The sequence below is a fragment of the Teleopsis dalmanni genome, chromosome X (genome assembly GCF_002237135.1).
Source record: "Teleopsis dalmanni isolate 2A chromosome X, ASM223713v2, whole genome shotgun sequence".
Classification (NCBI taxonomy): Eukaryota; Metazoa; Arthropoda; class Insecta; order Diptera; family Diopsidae; genus Teleopsis; species Teleopsis dalmanni.
Genome location: NC_051848.1, coordinates 13,533,407 through 13,559,060, shown reverse-complemented (window position 1 = coordinate 13,559,060; position 25,654 = coordinate 13,533,407). Strand labels below are relative to the sequence as shown.

General features: G+C 30.9%; 1 protein-coding gene across 2 annotated transcripts in view; it reads left to right on the top strand.

The window, feature by feature from the left end:
- Nucleotides 1–21,513, top strand: part of LOC119690186 (DNA ligase 1) — a 43,821-nt gene extending 22,308 nt beyond the window's left edge. Inside the window, exons 1-8 of one of the 2 annotated variants that reach the window (XM_038105193.1) lie at nucleotides 12,119–12,185; nucleotides 12,366–12,516; nucleotides 16,186–16,320; nucleotides 16,420–16,610; nucleotides 20,504–20,671; nucleotides 20,735–20,798; nucleotides 20,869–21,171; nucleotides 21,244–21,513. In XM_038105193.1, coding sequence (XP_037961121.1) covers nucleotides 12,406–12,516; nucleotides 16,186–16,320; nucleotides 16,420–16,610; nucleotides 20,504–20,671; nucleotides 20,735–20,798; nucleotides 20,869–21,171; nucleotides 21,244–21,384 — 1,113 coding nt within the window. In that variant the 5' untranslated portion in view covers nucleotides 12,119–12,185; nucleotides 12,366–12,405 and the 3' untranslated portion in view covers nucleotides 21,385–21,513. Of the gene's footprint in view, nucleotides 1–12,118; nucleotides 12,186–12,365; nucleotides 12,517–16,185; nucleotides 16,321–16,419; nucleotides 16,611–20,503; nucleotides 20,672–20,734; nucleotides 20,799–20,868; nucleotides 21,172–21,243 lie in introns of those variants that run through there. The other variant, XM_038105192.1, reaches the window with a different exon arrangement.
- Nucleotides 21,514–25,654: the final 4,141 nt, after the last annotated feature.

The window sequence follows — 25,654 nt, the reverse complement described above, 5'->3', positions numbered from 1 at the left end:
ACTAATTTACTATTTATGATTCTTAAAATGACACTGATCTCATAAGATCTTATGTGTTGCCACTGCAGGGACGTTACTAAGCTACAGCGAACAAATCTATTTATAAACCAAACAATATCTCTTGATACAACATACCACACTTTATATATTTCATTGATATCGACAAGAAAGTATAGGATCCGTTTCCTAACAATCACAGAAGAAGAATAAATGAGATAGACGGATATTTCACGTCGCTTGTCACAGCGTCATTTAATTCCATCTATAAAAAGTAATTTATACCAGGAGAATATTCAGTTAAAAATCAATTGGCAATTTGGTGTTTATAACAGTTTACAGTTAGAACCAAGACTACATCGGCTGAAAAATCACAAGGTTGACATATAGAGGATGACCCTATCGAAAAAATCATATGAAATTTAAAAAGTCTGTCAAGTTCTCGTTTACAGAAATTATGGAATTGCACGAACTTTACTTAGCCTTTGCTTTTACTATATTATTATATATACAGATTTGGCCCCAGCATCTCCTATATGTTCGCAGATATTAAAAAAAATTATTTGGAAAAAAGATATTTGTTCAATGAAATAGTCATCGCCATAACAAATGCCTATTTGAAGGCAAAAGATAAGTCTTTTTTCAAGAAAAGTGTCGAAATTTTACAGAAGCTCTGGAATGGTTTTACAGGATCATATCAATGAGCGCATAATATCGAAGGTGGATGACTCTGAAGGGTATGGAATAAACATTGAAAATTAAATGAGTGCTTTTTGACAACATTTGAAATTCCTGTTGTTAGATATGTCACCAGATTTGTTAGTTTCTGAATAACTTTTTGATACACTTTCATGCTTAGACACTTAGACAAGAAGCACTAAAGGGAAGATCTTAAACATGAGCAGATTTTTGAAACACATATGTTATATATGTTATAGAATCTCCAATATCTCCTTCACTACATTCCTTGATATATTTATATAATATAAACGACCTATTTCATATCTAAGTCTGCAAAGTGGCACTAGTTACACTCGTTTAGTAAAATCAAGCTTCAACCATCGTGAATTAACGATTACTCTAACCCAGCTCTCTGAAACACATCCTTTCTCAGTGTCTTGTGATGTCGTCTCATTGTCTGCATGTCTTCCCAGCCGCGTCATTTGTAAAATTGACTTTTAACTTTCGTGTTAAGTGTGTAATGAGCTTTTAAACAAAAACGATTATTTTTCAGTCATGCTAATTTTACCGCTTCAGATTGTTGTTATCCTTGTTGTTATTGCTATTAGCACAAAAAGTTGTAATACGCAATTATTTACAAAGTTGTACAAACCTTTTGTGAAAGTTTTTTTATGGCTGACATTCTAATTCGAACAAACAAAGTTTTCATTTTCATTATAAACGGAAAAGTTTATTTCATCTGTCAGACTTTTCCAGCTCTTCCAACTGTTTTTCCGAATAGAATCTGCACGCTACACTAATCTGAGAGGCGTATTAGAGTGCTTTCGAAAGTAAGTTATGTCGTGATATTTTATGATCAGAAAAAAATTTATAGAAATAAAATAAAGTTCAGAATAAATTTAAATTGTTTATAGTATTATTATTATTTTATTGATATATAATGGCTAGTAAGATCTATAATGCTAGGAGTAATAATATACTGTAAGCTTTCTATATGTGCTAGGTATTTATTAATAATTAAGACCTTTTCAACTAACTACAATTGTACATATGTTAATAGACTTGTAAAGATGATGTTAAGAAACCATGATAAAAAAGGGGGAATAATAGGTAATATAAGAAAAAGAAAGAAAAAAGAAAAAAAGAAAAAGTAATAAGTAAGAAAGTAGTATAAGTAATAAAATTTAACTCATAGCAGTTGATAGAGATTATTTAAAATATTTTCTCAATCCAACACTGTAATAATATTTTTTCAGTTTATTCTCTTCTTCAATATAATCTGAGATCCATTTTCTTTTTGTTCTGTTAAGATTCCTTCTAAAGAATCTCATTACAGTTAACACATACATACTTGCAGTTTATGCGTTCATTGAAATTCACCATTAAAGATATATTAGCTGTTTATTACAAGAATATTTGAGAACTATTAAATAAATATATTAAAGTAATTATAGAATCAGAGGTGAGGTTAGATCAGCAAAAAAAATTAAAAACCATAAGCTGCGATTGACTGTAAAGAAGTCAACGTTTACTGTATTCCAGAGATGGTCAAGATGTTAAGAGTGCAAAGTGGGAGAAATTAGCTTTAAATCCTATGCTCTTCTATTTATTTAGAAATGAAGTCTCAAAAGATATGTTAGTTATCATATAACTATTTGTATTAGTTATATTTATATCAGAAGTCGCTACCGGCGTGACATTCCAGGTAACCGTCAGGCTAAAGAGCTGTTTCAACCCTACAGTTATGGTAAGATATCCTTCTTCAGCAGAACAGAGTTGAGATTGCTGGTAGGATATTTTACCTTAGTGAAATCGATCTATCCGTAGAAATAGATCGTCGACTCTGCTTAAAAGCAGACGAGACTTCCACTCACATTCTCTGTGACTGTCCAGCCTTGATCTGGGCCAGGAGGAGGTCACTGAGTCGAGAAGTGCTCTGCCCTTCTTACATTAGTAGTTCCTCAACGGCTGACATTCTGGCTTTAATTCGAAAGGCGGAATGACTTCCGTTCGATTAGGGTCTGTTGCAGCACAATATATCAATCATGGTCGCAGTGCTCCGCTCCGTTGGGAGCTGGTACCCCGTTTATTCCTATTCCTATATATAGCCCAAAAAGTGGTTGCGTTATAACCAATGTGATTTTACTTGTGTTAGTTACTTGTTGCATGTAAAAGAGCTTTAATGTGTCAGAAAGTTTTTTGCAAATTTCAAGAGAGATTTTATTTGCTTGGATAAATTTCATTCCATAATATATCACACAAAAAATTAAATATATAATTAATATATTAAATCATTTGTATATATGTATATATTTTATAAATCTATTACACATATTCAATCTATGATTTTATTAAATACTTACTTTCTCAGTATGTTTATTTAGAGTTCAGCTATTGTTTGTTTAAATTTTACATATTCAAGATATGACAAATATTTCAAATTTTGGTCATTTCGTTTATGGGAAATTTATTTTTAACGGTTCCATTCAACATTTTTGGTCTAATTTTCCTTGCTTTATTTTTAAGTAAGTTAAAAACCATGGAAGCCATTTATATGTTTAATGAAATTTTCTAAGTAGGTTATGCTTACTAAGTAAGCAGTGGAAACATACTATTAGATCGTCATTTACAAATAGCTTTATTGCATAGAATTGGCTGCTATAAATAATAATAATAATAATAATAATAATAATAATAATAATAATAATAATAATAATAATAATAATAATAATAATAATATATAAAATAATAATAAAATATAATAAAATAAATAATAATAATAAATAATAAATATAATAATAATAATATAATAATAATAATAATAATAATAATAATAATAATAATAATAATAATAATAATAATAATAATAATAATAATTGCATTTTCAACAAAAAGTTGTGGATAGAAAAGGAATATATTTTCTCAGGGAAATATATCTATAGGACATGCCTATCTAATTTAGCGATCTAATAAAAGGCATAGTAATAGTAAGACTATATATAAATTATGATAAAAAAAGGCAAAATGTTGGATTTATTTCTCTGTTCACATAAAAAGTTATAGTAAATAGAGCTGACATCTTTTTGAACTTTATAAATTACGGCATAATTCAGTTCACATCTTGAAATTATGGCATTTCTTTTTAATTTTAGTAATTAGTCATTGAAAGAATTTATAGTTAAATATATAAAGTCTAAAAAAACAAAAAAATAAGATAATAAGATAAGCTCTACGTCATTAATAGATCATTTGTAACGCAATACATCCTTAACCGAACAGAAAGTATTCTATCTAAATAAAGAATGCCCAAATTTCCCTTCATGTAAATTTTAAAATTTATATATTTTTCAGTTGAAATGAATTTATTTTACGAAAAGTGATATCAAAAATATGATATATAACTCTTTAAAGACTTTCGTAACTATTATCAACAGTAACCAATTAGCGTCAGATATTTTAATTTCACTAGCTCTAACCTAATAAATCATTTTCTATCTCTTCCACTTAAAAATAAAATAATTAACACGTAGAACCATCGTCGACAATTTAAAGTACAAAAAAATATTTCTATAAATAATCAATTTTAATCGCCATCCATTTTCGAACAAATCTACAACTTTACTGCATTGACTAAAAGGAAATCCTTTTAAGCAGTAAAGAAGAGGAAGACTAAACTGCGCCAAAGTAAAGCCAACAAAATTTTATTTTACAAAGCTGATTAAAAAGTATCTGTGAGATCTTCTGTTTTTTCAGTATTTTTCCTGCATATTCACTTTGACGAAGCATTAAAGCAACCCAGTGTTTGCGCCGTACCCGAACAGCTCGCGCCGCAGTCATGTCCCTAACCCTTATTAGGACGAATCTATCAAAATCAGCATCGTTGATTGTTGAGGCGACACGTCAAAGTTATTATCTGCGCCTACACTTTCCGCTGAAGGATTTAAAAAGCAAATAAAATTTTCACAAGAATGGCGTAAAAATATGCGAAATAAATCCAGGAAAACAGAAAACAATAGACAAGAAAATAGATTTTTGTTAAAAAGTTTTAGGGGCGTTGAATTCTGAACTGAAATTATTTCTGTTTTCTATTTTTTATTTTTTACTATTTAACAAATTTTTTTGGTTTTATTTTCGATTTTATCGGTGCTAAGAAATGAGCAAATAAATAAAGTGTGGCATCACTGACTGTAACACTAATAGGCTTAGGACGCCACTAATAGGCGTACATTGACACCAAAACCAAAAAATTAAACAATATTGTACTTAATAATTCTTATTGCACTTAGGATGTAGCTGCAGTGGCCACCTCTTTTGCTTGTTAGCATATCGAATTGTAAACGGCAACTGTTGACACTCTGGAGGTGGACAATAAAATTTCTTTCATCACAAAAAGGTTAAGAGAAGTTCTGTTTATTAAATTCAATTAGATAGCGAAACTTTCGAAATAGAAGAATGATAATATGAAGCACTTACTTCTGTTTATTTGCAGTCAGTGATGATACTGATGATACAAATACCGGGATGAGGAAGGCTCTATGTTTACCCTTAAACCTTTACATCTTTTTTACACCACTAAAAAACTTTAAAATTATAATTTTTAATATTATTATTATTGAGTATGCAATTTAGTTTTAATATATTCCTTACTCGTACAAGAGTGGTATAATATATTCATAAGATTTATCATTTTAAAAATGTTATGTATTGTTAATGAAATTAGTCAAAACACCATTCTCAAAGCACATAATTTTGCCAACAACCGGATTCAATTTTCTAGAACTATTATAGTTCGATATGTTATATATATATGGTGATGGAACGACAAAACTGCGAATAACGATATGTGTGTTTTCGTAATAAAAAGTACACATAATATCATATTGCAGCTGTGGGTAGATGTCATGAGATCCCGATTTAGCATTTGAGATAGAGAAATCGTAATTACTCCGTTTATATAAAGTTATAATATTATTGTGTAATAATTTAAGATCCATACTCCGAAAACTGGTTATTGAAAACCCAGTTCTGAACACATATTTTCCAAATCATTGGCCCAATATATTCCTTTATCAATTGAAAGTTCAACTAGTATTCGAAGAAGCCTTGTGCAGATGAGATTAAGTATTTTTGATAAACCCGATTCTAAGTGGAGGATATAAGACTTTTACTGTCTTGATGCGCTACATGATTTATTCTGGAATGTTAATTAAACAGAAAAAAAATTTTAGTATAATTATGCATACAACTGCAGTTTTTAGAGTAGTTCAGAAAAACTTTCTCTCACATTATACCTCATTCTAAATATTCAACAAAATGTTTTCCGAGAAGAAATATGGCATCTAATGTAGATTACCAGTGGCATGTTCATTAAAATTATATCAGAATTAGTTCATATTTATATCAGAATTAGTCCATAATTAGTCCTTCAACATTTTCAACTGTTAGAAAAAATAAAGTTGTAGAAACAAGTTGTACATAACTGTACATAATTGTACATATTTACAAGGATAATATGTGGTTTTAAATTATTCGAATGAAGGCAATAACATTCGACAGCAGTAGGTGATAAAAGACCTAATGAAGTCCTTACCTATACTACACATTTTAAAGATATCTAATACGTTAGAGAACGTCCTTCTCCTTTTACGGAAGAAATAGAAATGTTGCCCTAAATATGTGGATTCATTTCGAACAGATTACATTGTCGTAGTATTCATTATCGAAAATAATGATTAGCAAATATATTTAAAAATTATATATTTTTTTAAATAATTGACCTTATAGCAAATAAATGTTGCAGATCTGTAAATACCTAAATTATATCGAAACGTGTTTGAAGTTATTATAACGAACTAATGTTCCCTAAATATTGATTAATTAACCTTCAATGCCTTTCTCAGGTGAAAAGTGGTTAAGGTGAACTAACATTAACCACTTTAGATAAAATGTTTGCTGAAAAGAACTGAGACTGATGAAAGTAGACCTTGACGGAAGATAGCTGGAGTAACCAGATATATCACACCAAGATAAAGGCAAGGATACATCAAGATGAAGGCATGGAAGTCTTAATAACTATGAGGGATCCTACCTCGTAGTAATACTAACGTAGTCCGGGGTAGGACAAGGGCTCTAGTAATGAAGGGGAGTAGTTTAGTCCGTGCAAGTTGGGCATACACTTTCCGGGGTGCCGGATTGTGGGCAGTACGTAAGCATTCCACGCCTCCTTGCCGCAACAATAAAAAAAAACAAAAAAAAACCAACGAGTTATACACATAATAATTTATAAATGACCACATATAAGTCAAGTTGTTACTCTTTAAAGGATTCTATTGGTGAATAATTGTTGCTTAAAAATCGAATTTGACATTTACTGTCAAACTTTTTGTTCAATTTGACGTTTGCCGAATACATCGAACATCGAATAATGCATAAATCGTGCGTAGGGCAAACAGATGAAAACGAGTTTGTGTGTGCATGTGTATGTGTCATTTTAACAGTAATAAATCAGAAGTTGTTGCTGTTGTTGTTTTTACTTATATATCGGTTTCTTTGCATATTCACATCTCACTTTTCAGAGAAACTGTGTGTCGGACAGGAAAAACAATGAAAACTAACTGGAATTGGAATCATTTCTATGTAATATACAGAACAAAGGAGAAGGGAGAAATATTTACTCCACCCACTCTGTAGCTTTAAGTAAAACATTAAACAGTGCCGTGGAAAATATGTTATGATTTGCTTTTGTTGTTGTTGTCATGGAATTTATGTCAAGCAAATTTCAAATAACAAAATGTTTAGATGCATAAAAGTTATTTTTCTTTATCCTTGGCTGAAGGGAGTATACGATTCCGCATCGAAGGCAGTGTGCATTTTCATATGTAAACAAAAACTAATAAAAAAATAAAAAAAAAATAATTAAGGACAGCAATGGCCAACTTAGTCGACTTTATTCGTGAGCTACTAATTAAAATTAAACACATTTTAATTGGTTTAATTTTTTCATTCTTATTTAATTGAAATTTCAAAATGAAAATATATTAAATTGAAGGAATATATTAGAAGTTTATTGCTAACCGTTCTAACGTTCTGACGTTTGCCTTGACGGCAGCGAGCAAAACCATAAAACAAGTCTGCAGCTGCAATTTATGATTTTTGCATAATTAAAGTTCTCGGACATAAGTCAATATTGACATGTGGCCCACATGGGCGCAATTGTTAGCCTTGCACTTGCCAAGGCCTACACAAAACTAACTACACACAAACAAACAAAAACAAAACAAACGCACATGCACATACACACACTTACATGCGCATATGCGAATGCGAATGTGAATGTGTATGTGCATATCTCAATGTCAATGAAACGGAAATGCAATAACCACGCATCAAATTGAGAAAGTCGTAATTAAAAAGTAGCTTCCGTTTGCTGCGCTTAAAGGTTAAATCCAAATGAAAGCGAACAAGATTTATAGCAGCGGAAAGGTGTATGTGAATGCGCCCACGTCCGCAGTAAGAAAACAATACCACCAACAAAAACAGCAACGAAAAGAACAACGACAAGAACAACAAACACAAACAACGTGTCTTGTGCGCTCGTATATGAGTAATGCGATAGCTCTGGTTCAGCTTTTCGACTTTAACTTTATGTCTTTCTTCCTCTCCTCTCCTCGTACGTTCGTACGCTTTCGTGTTCAGCAAACACAAAAAAAAGAAGAATTCTATTAAAGTGCATAGCATAAAGCATCCAATAAAAATGATTTAAGTGCACAAGAAGCTAATAAAGAAATTACTGTCCGTCAACACCGACGTAATAGAAAGCTTTAATGGAGGATTACTCCAGTATGCTATGTGAAGGTTACATGAGTTCATAAGTTAAGTCACTGCATTTAATATTCCAGTTATATCTCAATATCAGGCACTGATATTGGTCCAAAAGCCGATCTTGCCTATAAATATAAATATAATATTTAATGCATATGGATATACCAACATATATCAATTAGTAGATAAGCAAAGAGTGACACTTCATTAAAAAACACTGAACATCAAATGATGTTCATCTAACATCATGGTCCGCAGATGTCAAGCTATTAAGTGACACTTATAGCTGGGAAATTCAAAGAGATTAAAGATTGAAATATATTGTTAAGATTTTTAATCCAGAATAGAGTTAAGCTTCAACCGTTGTAGCGATAACTTCAGTTAATAAAGTAATACCGTTTTAGAAAAATAAAAATTAAATGTTTTTTATTTTTTAAATAAAAATATAATATATTAACTTATATACATAATATATATACATAATTCCAAAAACAAATTAAAATCAGTATTCAGCCGCTACGAGGTTCGGCAAAAAAATGGTTTGTTTTAAAAGAAATAATAATAGAAAAGTTATACAAAAGATTTTTTGTAATAATTACATATATATATATATATTTATTTATGGCAGCCAGATACTCGTTATATTATTGTTTGGAATCACTTCTCTGCATCTTGTACTCTTAGCTAACAATTTCTTTAGTGATTCTAACTTTTATTTTATTATATATTGAATAATTTTTGTTTTACTATATATTAAACAGTTTGCTAACTGTTAGTAAATATGTTCTTAATATTATCTTTAAAGCTGGCAATAAGTTTATGCATATACATAACAACAGTATCAGTCTAAAGACCCGACGAAGAATTATGATTATCTAGGTGATATTTAGGCATAAATCATACAAATCAATCCAGATATGTGGTGAATAATAATCATTTTTAATAGAAACTATTAGGGACACAATTTGCAAATGTGTAACATAATTTTCTCTTGAAACGGAAATCAAAGAAAGAATATAATTATAGAGATCATATGTTAAGCCGTAGTTTGTGGTATCATGCCACCAGTATGTAGTCTTATATATTAAATACACACTACACACGACATAGTCTAACTTCGTCAGATCTTCACTTTCTCACGTTAAAGTGATGTATACAATGATCACAGGTGTATGGTACACCAAAATATAATTAAGCGTAGGTTTATCAAATCGTATTAATAACGACAAAAAAATATATTAAAAACGACCGTCAGAGGAAGCATACGTATTGAACATATTTATTGATATATAAGAGTAGAGATTAGGTAGGCATAAATCACAGATGAGCCTGGAAAAGAAATCAAGGAAAAGCGTTATTAAGGTTACTTTGATGCGAGTTGTTAATCAATCAATACTAATATGAAAAAATAACTGAAGATTTAAAAATAGTTATAGAGATAATTATTACATGAAACTTCGTGTCGTAACTATTAGCAGACAATTTTGCTTTCTTACCTAACTATTTCTTAATTTGAAGTTCCAAATTCAGTTAAAATGTATTATACATTTTATTAAATGTTTGTAAATCTTAAATATATATATATGATTAGAATATAGTTACCGTTTCTTTCATAAAATTGCTTTTAATGGATTGTATTAATAAACTAGCATTTTGATGTATTATTCCTGAGATTTTCTGCACAAGTCGTGCCATATACTCGCATTGAACTTCATTGAACTTGGCGTCACAACAGAAACTACCTCATTTCCCTATTTTATGTGCCAAGATACTTGTCCGACTTAATAACAATTATGGTGCAGAAGTAAGTATCGTTACATGTGCTAGCAAATCATTTAGTCTTTCCCAATATATTCAAGGTCTGCGAGTACGCGAGCTGTACTTCGTACTTGTACGGACATAAAATTTATGGATGTAAGCATACAAATTTTCTATTTAACCACACGAAACGTTTTGAGTACATTTTCTATTTATGATGATTAATCACTTCTTACGGTTAGGAGCAAGAAGCACAAATTTGCAGTGAGAATGCCTGCCTAGTGAGGGAAAGACGTAGAAGACTTATTTTGTTTTTAATAAAATTAAGAAAACCAAATAGAAAACATTTTAATGGCAATAATTTAGGAAACAAGTAATCTTTTTGTAATACTTGAATGTATCTGTGGCGAACCTTTGAATGTTTCAAAAATAATACAAAGTTCATAGCGATACATGTATTCTCGTTAATCAAATCAAATGTTTAATCGAATTTTAAATTTGATATAATTAAAAATCACTTGACAATATAAAAGTTCATTCACCACAATAGATTTTTCAAGACCAGATTACTCATTTTTAATTATCTCCAGTTTAGTGGCATTATATTTTGCATTATGTTCTTAATTTCATAATTTTAATTCTTTCCAATATAAACATTTACTACAAATAAGATTGCCCTAAAAAGCGATTGATCAGATATAGAACAGTATCGGAGTGAGACATTATATACACGAAAAAACACATAATAATTTTTATACAGATCATCGCCCTAACATACACCAACTCTATTTATGAAATAAATAGAGGATCCTAATTAGATGTAACCTAAAGTTCCTAATTATGATGAAGATATGTTAACAAATATAGAACACATAAATTTTGCTTATCACTGAGTCATTACTACTCATGGCGATTTTTTTAGTAACATCCTATGCTAACTACTGCATATATGTGAGGCGTTTCATTATATAACGTTAAAAATGTGCTTCAGTCTTCAGATCTTTATGTATTTCCATTTAGGAAGTTAGAGAGCACATACTAAGTACTGAAATTTTTTTAAATTGCATTATCTGGCGGGTGGCACCACCTTAAATTGTGGAGCAACTGCCTGGCTGAAGCTTATACTATATATAATATATACACGTAACGGAAGTTAACTTTATTTAACTTAAGGAATTTCAAGCATAAACAGCAATCATTAAAGAACCTTAAATCACAATTTACCATCGTGCTGTGATTTAATCGTTTATTGCTGAACAAGTAGTATGTAGTAGTGTAGTATGTTGGATTATACTTCATATAAATATCCTAATCATATCTATCCATATCTATCACTCCACCAATTTGCTTTCACACTCACACAACTTCCAATTGCAGACTGTCTTTTCCGATTTTAACGTCATCTTCAGCAACAACCATTTAAAAAATATAACATGTAAAATAAAGTAGGATTGGTTTATTAAAGAAACTTACTTATAACAAAGAGGAGGGTTAGCAAGAGTTTACGTAAAACTTAACAATTTCTTCAAATTCTTCCTCCATGATTAATATGATGTGAATTTAGATTAAGCACTGAACAAGCTTTAATGTCAAATAACACCATCTCGGAATTTACACAGAAAAAACCACTTTATAGTATGTTATTTCTGGGTTCTCATGTATAAGCGCAACGGCACCCTTAAAATCCGTATAAGTGAACAAACTTGTCACAGTGCAAACACTAAACGTACTCATATATTCAAAAAAATTGGTAATAAAATATGCAAATATTTATAATTCCATTCCGAGCCGGCAGCCTTCTAAGTGCTGCTATCCTTTTTGGTAACCAAACTTATACACGCTGCACTGTTAACTCATATTTATTCGTTTCCCAGAGTTACAAGCGGTTGTGTGACAATTCCAAGAGAAAAATATAAATGCGAAAAGAGGTAATTTTAGACTCAGTGAAAGTCCTTCGTCTGTCTAACACAAAATAACGCCTAATACAAAAATTAGATATTTTCTTTAAAAAATTCGTTGTAATAAAAGTTTTAATGCTAAGCATTCTTAGTTGTGACGTTTGCAGTGTTCATAATTTTACACTTAACATTTGTGATTTATTTTTACAGTTTTAATTTGCCCCGCATTACCACAATCCTGGAGCGGCTAATGGGCACCAACATTGTGCGCCTGACCGATCGTGAATATATGCGTACCCTGCGTGACCGCATCGACGAGGACTACAGGAACCAGTTGGAAAAACGCATCAAAACACGTGAGGTGAGTAAATTTTATTTAAAGGGCGAAAGATTAAGTATTTGTGAAGTAAAAAATGAATGGGAGACGTTTAATTCCTTCAATTAAGCAAGGGAAAACAATACGCTAGTGACCTTTTTTAACAAAGTTCACAATTCGAGCAAGTGCCTTCAAAGCAGCAATAGATTAAAAAAAGAAAAATACTGGTCCATTAAGGAAATGACCAATTTACTTGCTATCATTATTTATATAAGTAAACCTTCACAGAGAGTTATGTTACAGTTTTAAAAATAGTTGAATTATAAAAATAGTTCAATACTTTATATCTTTTATGATTTAGCTTTAGTTATGATTAAGTCTTACACAATTAATTTCAGATTTTTAAATTCATTTTATTTGAAATACAAAATGAATTATACAATCCACAAGTTAAACTAATTTGTGAAAGTGGTGTGTTTAGGATTCCAATGAATAATACATATATTACGAGCTACCCAGAAAAATAAATGAATCCAATAATTTCACTAAGATGCCCCGCAGAGGTATTAATCATTTAGTCGTTTACTTACAGGTCACTGTAGACTAAGAAACCATACCAGAAGACTGAGTCTCCGTGCCTCTCATCAATACTTTTTATATCTATTTTTTCGATGCTAATTTCCAGTCCGAGTATTGTCATTGTATACTATACTGAGGACATGGCTTTATAACCATGAGCTCTTGATCTTCTTCACTACACGGTAACACAATGGGCCAACAGTTCGAATTGGATCCCCTAGTGATAATCGGTATAACCTAACCTAACTTAGTATAAATAACATTAGCCCAAACCTTGATCAACACTTAGACTTTAATAAGATCAGTTAAGTGTAGTCGATTTCCGTCTAACCTATATTAATGCATTATCTATCGTAGTTTTATATTTTTGTTATCTGCTAGATGTACTACTTTAAACTAATCGACTGGGTTGCTCATTTAAAATCAGGCTACAGAAACAATTACTCTCAGTATAAAGTTGTTGTTATAAAGAAAGAACCATATCTGTTGTCACTACCAGAGATAACGTAAAAGATAAAATAGTTTCTCAAAATGTAGCAGTCAGATTACAACCCAATAATCCCAAGCATGTGTGAATATTTAATATGTACATATGAATTGTAAATTGAAAGTAATTGAAAGCTTAGAAATGGAGTTTTAACCTTAAATATTCCTTCTTTCTGTAAATAAATAAAATAAATAGAAAATAATATTTTAAGATAAATTCATAGGCATGATGAAGGCCGCTCATTTTATCTACGCACTTGTGTACTTCTTCAATAAAAACTGTTATCTTTCCGATTTTCGGCTTATTTTCCATATTTTTTGATATTAAGTCTCATTTTTCAAACAATTTTGAAAATCATTTAAAATAACACCATTGTCTCTTACGTACATGATTGTAGAGATAACTTATTAGATTGACTTTTAAACGCAGAAACCACAATATTTAAATACTGGTTTATGCAAAATAAAAGTATTTTGTTTATATATCTGTGAAACACTTGTACTTGAATGCAATTTAAACAAACCATAAACTTCACCTTGTCTCTTAGAGCAAACCCTAATACAGCTAATGCAACTACTGCACTCAAGGTAACTAGCGCAGATGTCACGCCCCGTGTCAATTGATACTGATAACTTCTTGGCATGCTAACAAACACATAAGCTATGCCATTGTTGATAAAATTGAAATGTGACCCTTCATAAAATTATAAACAAAATTTGATTTTAGCTTTTCAAATGTAAAGCAAACATGAAAGCTCTTCAGCGGTAACCCAACTCCAATCTTTCGTTACCTGATTGAATTGAGTTGTTAATGTAAACACCTTGAAACAGCGGCAATAACAAGAAAAAATTATAATATTCTTAAAAATTGTAAAAGGTCACACCAGGTTGAGCAGAGCTACTTAGATCCAGATTAACCCAATAGTCATACATACCCTCACCTGTCAAATTCAAGGCGACCTGAGCTCGTTTGTTTGTCTGTGGAAAATATTTATGCTGCCTGATAGAAATTTAAAAATTGGCTAATATCCAAAGTAATTTATCAAAATAATCTATGAGCAAACAATAATGGAAACATTTGGGAACGTAATCCGTGCGAAAGTATTTTGGTCTGCTTCGACTTCGGCTTCGATTTCCAAATGACTTCAAATTGATATGACACTTTTAATGTCACATTCGATAACAATTTAGAATATTTCGGCATGCAGTTGGTAAGCAATCATTAGATGAGTTACTCAGTCGGTGAGTTACACAATTCAAATTGTGAACACCGACTAGTCCGTAGCGCTACAAATTATATGTGCCATTTTATTCCGATAGCACTAATAAATTACTTTGATTTGCATGAGTTAGTTCTTGATATATACAGGGTTAAGCAATTGAAGTGTTACCAATTACACACAGGTATACTAGTGTCTATTCAACTGATATTGCCAACTACGTCAAATTCATACGAATGACAGATGTTTGTCATTTATAAGCTACCACAAGCATTTACGTTTAAGTTTTATATAATAAAAGTTATTAGAAATGAAATTCAAACATTATAGTGTGATTGCGTTATAAATGACTGAAATAAAATGATTATTTATCGTGCCATAAATCGATATTATAGTACAGGCAGCGTTGCCAAAAGTTGTGGTGGTGGACGAAAAAAAAAAACAACATCACCTGAAATGGTTTGGCCTCAACGTAAATGAAATCCACGTCGTAGTGGTAATGAAATGGTCAAATAACTGAATATATCTCACCGAAGCATCCGACACATATCCCAAAATGAGCTCAAGGTAAAGCCATACAAGTTCCGTTTAACCAAAAATGGAACATATGAAAGATATATCTCCAAAGGGTTGTGTCTTTCACTTAGGCTATAAAAAAACTTACTTTACAAATAATATAAAAAGGAGGTACCATCAACAAAATGTGTTGATGAATTTGTGAAGTAAGTATGTGAACGTGGATCGTTATAGAATAAAACTAAAAATATTGCTGCTGCTGCTCGAAGTTTGACATCAACATCTACTCATCCTTGTTGTCAACAAATTCTCTTGAATTTCTCTCTTGAAATTCTCTTGAAAATTATCTTCTCCTTGAAGAGAATTTTACATAAAGACTTTGGTATAAACTCGTACAAAGTTCAATTATTTCAAGAGCTGAAATTGTATGACCATTCGCTGCATAAAGTTCATTTTCTCCTCGAAGTCTATAAGCAATAAGCAAATTTGTCGCATTTAAGTTTCAGGAAATACACACATCGTCTCGTAGTAGTCAATGTATCGAAATCGAGAACTCTGTAGTGAGGATTGTAATCCGTCGGCATCTCAAACCAAGGAAGTTGACACTGATGGCATTTGGTTTCAACAGGATGGGGCAACATGCCACACAGTCAACCTAACAATCGATCTCTTGCTCACTGTTTTAGAAATGTAAATGTTAATGGGTCATTTTTTGTGGAAAGAAATTGAATTAGAAGTTGAGACTTACAACCAATCAATCATACCTACGCCATTGCCTTAAAATAATCTGTTGATATCAAAACTGCAATATCTAGACGTAAACTTTTAGTCTTGGAAAACTTTACAACTATTTGCGATAATTAATAATATCTAAACTAATTTTTGTTAATAATTAATCAAACACATTTTTCAGCAAAGAGAAATTGAGCGTGAACGTTTGCTTATCATTGAGGGTAAATCGAATGAAGTGCCAAGGGAGCTCTTTCATGATCCTATTTTTGTGGTTAACAGAGAAGTTGAACAGGAGATATTATTCCAACGCTCAAAAGTAAATACGAAGTTTTTTTTTATTTTGTCGAAGTGTTTAATATTTTTTTAATTTCTTTCGAATATCTTTTATATTATATTGTAACTTACATCTTTACAGATGAAAACCACAAAGGAGAAAAATGCCATTCGTCTGAGACAGGCCACGCTATATTGGGAGCGCGAACGTCAGATTCGTGACATCGAGGAAAAGCAACGGGAAGAAAAAGTTATGAATCGCATAAATAATGAAAAAATGTTGGAGGAACAATATCAACGTGAAAATGATGAAAGGGGAATGGATTTATTACGGTACATAATATATAACTAAACAACAGTATTGAAAAAAATTTAGTTCTAGAAAGAAATTATTAATTTTTATCCGATAATAATTTATAATACAGCGTGTTATATCCCACTTACATTTCTTTCTTTCTATTTTATATTTATAAGAGCGTGTTCCTAAAGTTCTCCTATACATCAATTTCCTAAGTTTTAACCACGGTTGCCACTTGAAAATTTTTTCCTGTACCAAAATTGGTTTAAAAAGGTACAATTTCTGTAAAAAAAAGGTCCTTTTTGTTTTTTCGTTCTGTGTTTTTCATAGTGTTATAAATGAACAAAATGTAAAATAGTGCAAAGTTGCATTTATAAAAAAAATTAATTGGAAATATCCACAATAAAGTTGGGTCGTCAAAAATGTACCATTTTTGAACATGAGTACCAAACGAAAAAAAAAGTACCAATTTTGGTACTAAAGTACCATAAGTGGCAACCGTGGTTTTAACACATTCTCCCTCTCTCTCTCTATACATATATATATAATAATATTGTTAGATTTCAAAACAGACATAAGAATATTTGGATTAAATGTCAATACAGCAAATTATTTCATATAATATATTTTACATTAAAATACTTTCATGCTCCAATGCATTAACTTCAAGACTTTAGTAAGACATTTCTTTTAAGTTACTGAGAAGTATAAACTTCATATATGTATTATATATGTAACATCTGTATAACACAAATAAAATTGCGATTGCATACTTATAGGAGCGATTAATAAAACTTAATTATCCAACAAAATAGACAATTATTATCAAAACAGAAGTTAGAAGAGATCAAAAGTAAGAACGGAATTAGCAAATATATAAAATTTGACTAAAAAATTAATAGTCTTATATTGGGCTTAAAGTAAATATCACATAATGTTTCTTAACAACATATTTTCCATTGAAACATTCACTTGAGCTGATGAGAAGTATAAACTTTATATTAGTATTCTGTATATCGAAGTACGAGAATAAGTTAAAAATAATAAAACAACAACAAAACTAACAAATCTATAAAATTAACCCACCCATTCCGATTTATTTCCATTTATCTCAACGTTTTACATTAATTTAATGATAATAGAGATTATTTTTTATTAAGCACAAATCAAGTTGCTGCCTCTTTCGAAATAGTCTTCGCTGCTCAATGACCTAGGCTCTCGTTCTTAAGAAGATTGTACATTTACACAGAAGAAGTAAAGTTTTTTATTATTATTTATTTTTTATTATTAGTTTTTAGTACGTTAAAAAACAAATTCACTAGTGAGGTATAGTTTGTTTATTTACTTAATAGGTTAAAATCAGGGCATCGAACCGGAATTTTTCCGTTCCGGTTTTCGTTTCGGTGCAAGACAAAAAAATATATCGGCTCGGTTCCAGTTTTAGTTCCGACAAAAATATCGGCTTTTTTCGGATTTCGGTTCGGTTCCAGTTCGATGCCCTGGTTAAAATCTCAAGCTTCAGAGTTGTCTCTTTACTTATTTGAGCTTCACACATTACACAATGTTTCTGGTATACCCCAATTGGACGAGTAGGACAATATCCAATAGCTTAACATCAGTTAGACAAACATCTTACCAACTAAGAGTGGACTAATGATTAGTAAGAGTTGTGTCCATAAATAGTTTATAATTCTTGGTGAATTTTTGTTTCTTTTTCTGGCATTTAAACTTAATAATTAAAGCCGAGCTGCCGTAAATTTTTTATTTAAATATTGTAAGTATTAAACTGTAAGTAACCTGAACCACATATGAAGTTTTCTGTAATAATGAAATACAGTCAAACTTCCATAACTCGAATAAAAATATTATCACGTGGCAATGGGAATGTAGGAATGTGGCATTCTATAAGTCAAAAAGAAAATAAAATTCCAAACCCCTTATTTCTGCATATTTTACTTCACTATAACTTCTGTGCTGTATTTGATTTCAAATAAATAAATAAATATCTTAAAATGTAATTCTAGTTTCTTTCAAAAATAAAAAAAAATGAAAAAATTCTCTACTTCGAAATCTCCATTAATCGAGCCTTTTCTTTGCAAAATGGTGCTTAGAGTTATGGAAGTTGAACTGTATTTTTTTCTTTCCGACAAAGACTTGCATCTACTCTGAAAGCACTTATAGTCCCTCGTTACATACTCCTGTTAGGTTTGACCATTGAAAATGTTGTAGTTTTTTATGGATTGATATGTACATATTTTAAGATTAGCAACTGAATGAGTTGACAAGGAACGCTATCAGTCTTAGGTTCCACTTCTTCTTCTGACTTTTAGACCAGCTTATTAAACTTATCAATTCTTGTTGCATTCTGTTTTATTATTGGTGTGAGTTTTGCCTAACACAGAAAACATAAAAATTAATTAAATTTTTCCAAGCTTTCTGCTCTTAACGCGATTTCTGTTTTCCATTTCCCATCACATAATTTTTTATTCCTTTGTTCCGAACTGACTGAACTGAGCATAATAAACTTCAAAGATGCGTTAAAGGCGTTTGGCACGTGATTCCAGCGGAGTACATAAAATACATTTCAGAGCATTAAAGAATTATAAAACGGCCGAGGGATAAGGGATGACAGCTCCACGCAGTGATGACAGCTATTTGCATCTCATAAATATGCACATCAATCTCTTTTAATGCGTTGTTGATTTTTTAGCTAAAATTGTTAAGGATGTTGTTAATATTAGACAAACATCTCCTTATATCACTGCATTACACATCCTGTGTATGAGCGTGTGAGTCCCATAAATTTATTAATAAACTCTGCATATTTAGAAAAATGCTCTACTAATTATGCAAATAATTAAAACTTCTTTAAATATGAGTATGTAAAGCCCGACCGACCTACAAGGAAGTAGCTCATCTACAGTTTTCATAAAAATATTTCTGTTTTTCTGCTGTCAAAAGAAATTTCTTTCTTTTATTTTTATAAAAAAATCATTTTTTTTTGGAATTTATTTTAAATTAAAGATACACATGGAGTTACTCTTAAGCTTGCGATAAATCAAATGTAAACTTAAAGAAAATTGCGTTGCGAGGACATGTGAATGTTTTTAGAATCGTTCTATTTAGAGTTTTTAAGTTTTGGATGAGAGAGAGGTACCTTTTTACTTTAAATCGCTATAGATTCGTCAGTATTTGTGGAAATTCTCAAATTCACAAAAATTTATCAACAAAATTGATGATTTCAAGCACAACTTTTAAAATCCCTTACGTGTTTCATTACGGTCCTTAAAATATATGGAGATATAAAAAAAATAAAGAAAGAGTAAAGCAGCTATATCAGCTTTCGAAACAACCCTATCGATTATGGATAAAAATGTTCCACTATTGTGCCTCTACATAATTTGTGGAAGATACTACTTTCCACTCACCACACGGCAATCTAGTTACTTGTGCTTTTTAAGATAAGACGGGTATATTCTAATATAAAAGCTGTTACAGTTGTTTGCCAAATATCTTCATGTGGTTATCTTTAAACAAACAATCAATAATATGTGTTCAACAACTTCAACTACGGAGTATATTCCAAAAAGCGGATTAATAATCAATATTAGTAAAAACTTTCGAATCCTGACAGATGTTAATTCAAGTAGATATAGGTTTTCTGCACTATATAATATTTAGGAAGAGCTTTATAATATTCAATGGTACTAATAATGTATAATGAAACGCTTATAGCATTGCTGTTATCTGATATATATTCTTAATATTTTATCTTAATACTATTTTTTACTAAGTATACAATGCAATGCAAGATTCAATTTTCCTGTCGAATTCAAGCCAACAAATTGACAAAAAACTGATTTAATCTAAATCTGTATCATTTTAAAATTAGAAAATATATACTAAATACTTTTTTTTGTGTTTTTAGTTACATTTATAGTCCCCATGGCAGATCAGCCGCAAATTGGCGGCCTTGTGAACTGGATCTCAAGGATTATTTAGAGTCTGAGCGAGCGAAAATGAAAGCGCGTGAAAACATTGTTTCGAAACAATTCAATTCAGATCCGAAGGACTTACGCAACATCATTGCGGCCAGGTAAGCAGGTTTTAGTAGATCAATTTTCAAGGAATGACTAAATCCAACTTTATAAAATTTCAGAAAGGAAAAATTACGTGCAGAGCGTGCTGCGAAAGCAGCTGCTGCACTAGGAGATCAACTTAGCGTAAATATTATTATTAAAATTTGGATAATCATCTTAAATAGATGCATTTTTGTTGTTGGTCTTATTTTAGGATACGAGTCGTTCTAAAATATTTGAAATGGGTAGGCATGGCGAGGGTGGGTATAGGCTTTCCGGTCCAGATGGTGCAATGATGGGACGTGGTAGATACCCTGGTGACTCAGATGAAACAATTATGTCAGATGATTTTGAAGAGGATGAGGGTAGCACTCTCAGTGAGTCAGTTCGTGCACATGCAGAAATGTTAGATGACGAAATATCGCAAGACATTAAAAGAGGTTTTATTATTTCACGCGCCCAATATGAGGATTTACGTTATGAAGAAGTGAAAATAACAAAATTGCGCCAAGCTAGAGTAAGTTCACAGAACTTAAATATTTAAAATACAACATTTAATATTTTAAATTTTCGTTTTTCTTTTTTCTAGAATATTAATGAACTTTATCAGCTTGCAGAGGAAATCATATTAGGTGATCGTCCTGTTGAAGAGGATCAAGGTGAGGAAGAACATGAGGAGGAGGAAGAGGAAGAGGTCGAAGAGGAAGAGAGTTCAGCTGAATCCTATTAAACCTTATATTTTAATACAAATGTTATGATTATTTAGCAAAATTTTGACCATGACTAAGAAGCACAAAATTATTGTACAAAATTTTATATGTTCTTTAATGAATACAAAATATATAATTCACGAAACCAATAGCTTATAAATTTAATTATTTTTGGTATCTATTTTAAAAAAATTGAAAATATAAATTTTTAAACCAGCAGATATTTTTAGAGAATCGTAGGTTTTCGAATTCAATCAAACTTGATATATATAGTATTATATAGTCATGATAGTCTTAAACGCTGCTTACAGATTGTAGATTGTAGCTATACAAAGCTATGAATATAATAGCCTTTGAAAGTCCTAATATAAATATATATTTTCGCAATTAATTTATGTAATAGCCTATTACATCGAGTGTATTTGTTTGACAAATACTTAAATGATATATCAGCGGTTTTAAATAATGACATGAAATACTAAAACTTAACTTTCTATGGTGTTATTATCTAAATTACATTATCTTCAATTACTACTGCAAGTAGAATCTAAAATAACGGAGAATGTTATATCAAAAATTATATGAGTTTTTACTGATACTCTTTGTACAAATGTATTCCTATTCGAAAGTAAATCTGAATTTTTTCTATTAAAGACTATCTATGACTAACCGTCAGGCTAAAGTGGTTCTTTCTTACAATTACGGTAAGGTATCCTTCCTCAGCAGAACGGAATTGAAGTTACTAGTGGGATATTTAACGGGTCACCACGGACTGCGTTGTCATCTTAACAAAATGGGTCTGTCTGGAAAAATAGAGATAGAAGAGTAATATTCTTTGTAACTCTCCAGCCTTGATCTGGGCTACTGGAGATCACTGGGTCGTGAATTACTTTCCCCTTCCAACAACGGCTGCTATATTTTGGCTTTCATTCGAAGAGAGGGATGTCTTCTGTTCGATTAGGGTCTGTAGCAGCACAAAAGATTAACTTTGGAGCCATTTCTTATGTTATCTAAGAGTAAACAAAAACTTTTACATACATACTTCATGTATTAATCTCAGTACACAGTTTTTTAAGTATAGAAATTAATTTAGTACTCATCTATGATAGTAAGAGTCAGTCTAATTATAACGCACCCAATTCGATAAAGTACCGAGGTGTTAAGGAGTAACTTGAATTATTAGGAAATCTTTTATCAACTTTACTTATATTGCTATTTCTTCAGCTATACCAGCTAGTGTAAAAGCAAGTAATGCTTTCATTTACATGAATAAACACTTCCTGCCTTATATTAGACGTTTTTCATCATTTTATTATTACAATTCAGACAGCAAAAATTAATTTATCTCTTGAACTAAAAAAATATATATAAACCAATATTGCAATCGCAAGTTAGTGAAATATATAACATTCTTACTGACTTGAATATATATTTTACCCCTACAAAATAAATATTATATCAAAAATGTGAAGCGCATAATTTTTGTACAAATATCTTGATCGATATGCAAAATAAACAGCCGATTTATTGATAACTCTTCGATAAACTGACAGCCGCTAAAGCGTTTAAAACTTAATTAACATTAGATAAACGATTTTAATTAAATCGTTGATTATTATAATAAAAACCCGTTGATTGATGGGTGGAACGATGTGGAACAACGTGTAATTATGGACACTAGAGTATGGTCTTCATACGACACAAAAAGTTGAGAGGGTGAATTTCATATCTCCTTTACATACTGACGTCGAATGTATCTATTAAGTGAAATGACTTATTTGCTTTGAGTTCGTAGATACTTTGTATATTGAAATTGCAATTGAAGTGGATTTACATGCACGTAAGCAAATAAAATTATTACTATTTGAGATTGAACACAGCATTACGTCATCACTAAATACGGGCTGAAGTGCAGATAATATTTGCAATTAAACTTTCTAAAATGGTTTAGCTATATAAACCTTAATATATAATTAAGAATGAAGTAATTGTTTACTGTGGCAATTCTTCTTCTCCTGTTTTTACAGATAATAACTTTATTGATTATTGACGTATACCCTACCAAAATTTATCTTTTATTATAAAATACTACAATTAATTTATTTATTGCTTTACTGTTGGGTGAAGCAAAAAAAGAATTTAAAAAAAAATTATAAAATTAATCAAGACAAAATATTTCATTTCATTCTGACAACGTTAAATTACAAGCACATTTTATTTATATAAACTATCCATCAGATAGTTTGCGCATGGTACAGTTTTAAAAATATATTTTATACCTTACAATAAAGGTGTTTCTAGAAGTGTTTTTAGTAGACCTGATGAACATCAACTGAAATGGTTCGAAAACTGAAGCCCCGCCTTAAATGAAATTTACGTCGTAGTGGTAATCAAATGGTCAGAGGACTGAAAATATCCCAGCGAAGCATAAAACACATATTCCAAAATAAGCCATACAAGTTCCGAAAGGCACAAGATTTTAAACCAAAGGAAGAAAAAGTTAGATTCGAAAGAGTAAGGGAGTTGTTACGATTTTTGAAGTTACTTTAAAGTCATGGGCACACAAACATTTCAATCGTGGACCATGGACGTTCCAACAAGACTCGGCACCGGTCTCGGTCTCATAAAGTCCGTATGAACCAAGAATGATTATAAAATTATGTTCCACACTTCATTTCGTCCACATAATAGCTTTCGAATTCGTCAGATGCAAATCCAATGGACTATTCCATCTGGACCATTTTGGAGAGCAAGTTGAGGATTAAAAAAATATGCTAGTATGAAGACAGTTATTATTCAGGAATGGGCCAAATACCGAAAGATCACAAACTTGAAGTATGCCACTCATTGTTTTACCGTTTGAAGGCCATAGTCAAGGCTAAAGGTGACCACATCGAGCTAGAGTGAATGGATTCTGAAATTTTGATTACTTACACAAATTCTTATAATTTGAATCAAAGCAATTTCACACAAAAAAACGACCATATCTCGTTTGAATAGGTAACACTTCAATCGCTCAACCCTATATATTAATGATATTTATGGACTAAAGACTATAAAGATTTAAAAGACCAATTTGAGTTATCTACAAATTTGTTTAGTTTGGAAAATGATACCCAATTCATTTAATAAACAGTAAAAAATTATTATTGCATTAAAAGATTAAAAAGATTATTTTTTATATGGATTGCATGGAGCTATAGTAGCTCATCTCAAAAATTATCCGGAATTCGTTATATAACACATCAAATATAAATTTAGTAGTGACCAAGAAGTCTCGTAAAGTATGAAGCGTAATGTTATCTTCCAGCCATTGTTGATTGAGGTGTGTATTGTGTGATGGTACAAGCACTTTATTATTTGAATACCTACGGCTTCAGGGCTAAGGTTATAATGCGGCCTAATTCCAAAACCACAATATCTAATCAATTTTACATCCTCCAAACAAAAATCATATTGGATTGTATGTAATACCACTAAAAATATGCTAAAATATTTCAAACTCATTGACAATGAACTATTTAATATTCAAACTTCTAGTGGCATGCACACATGAGTTATGCCAAATATAGCTGAAATATTTAATATTAACAAAATAAAATTCGATAGGCCAAATCACACATCCTAAACAGTGTAATAATACATATTAGACGCGTATCCAAACAAGTTGTGCAAAATCTATAAATACCACTGCACTCAGCCCGATATCGGAATTGAAATTCAAATTTCAAACCTCAGAATTGGCACTTGACAAATTTCAATATGAGCCCAAATGTACATATTTTTTATACATATTAATCAGTTTGCCCCTCCAAGCATGAAAACTAGGACATGTGTTGTCAGTAGCAAAAAAAAGCGAATTCGCTATTGAGCCTACCCACAACATTATTCCTGCTATTCCTCTTCACTTCGCTACCCTAAACGCCACCCTAAACGAATTTGTGGCTAGGCAGTATACGTATTTGTTTGGTTAAATAATATAACAGTTAAACTATTTGCTCTTCCAATAGCAAACGCCCATCCTTAATGTCAGGTCGTTGCTACTATTGACTGTACAAATATTTACATTTATGCTAATAATGGGTTAAAGTGGGCTCAAGACAGTTTAAATGGGGTAAAGTGGGTTACGGATATTTGATTTCAGTATTCGCTTCTTTAAGCAATATTGAATTTTTTGTGTCGGGTCAGTATAGTCATTGAGGTAGCAAAAATCAAATCGATAAGTAATGAAACTAAAAGTGAGAAGGCGTATCTAGTAACCACTTGTTAATTCACCTCAAAAGTTGTTAC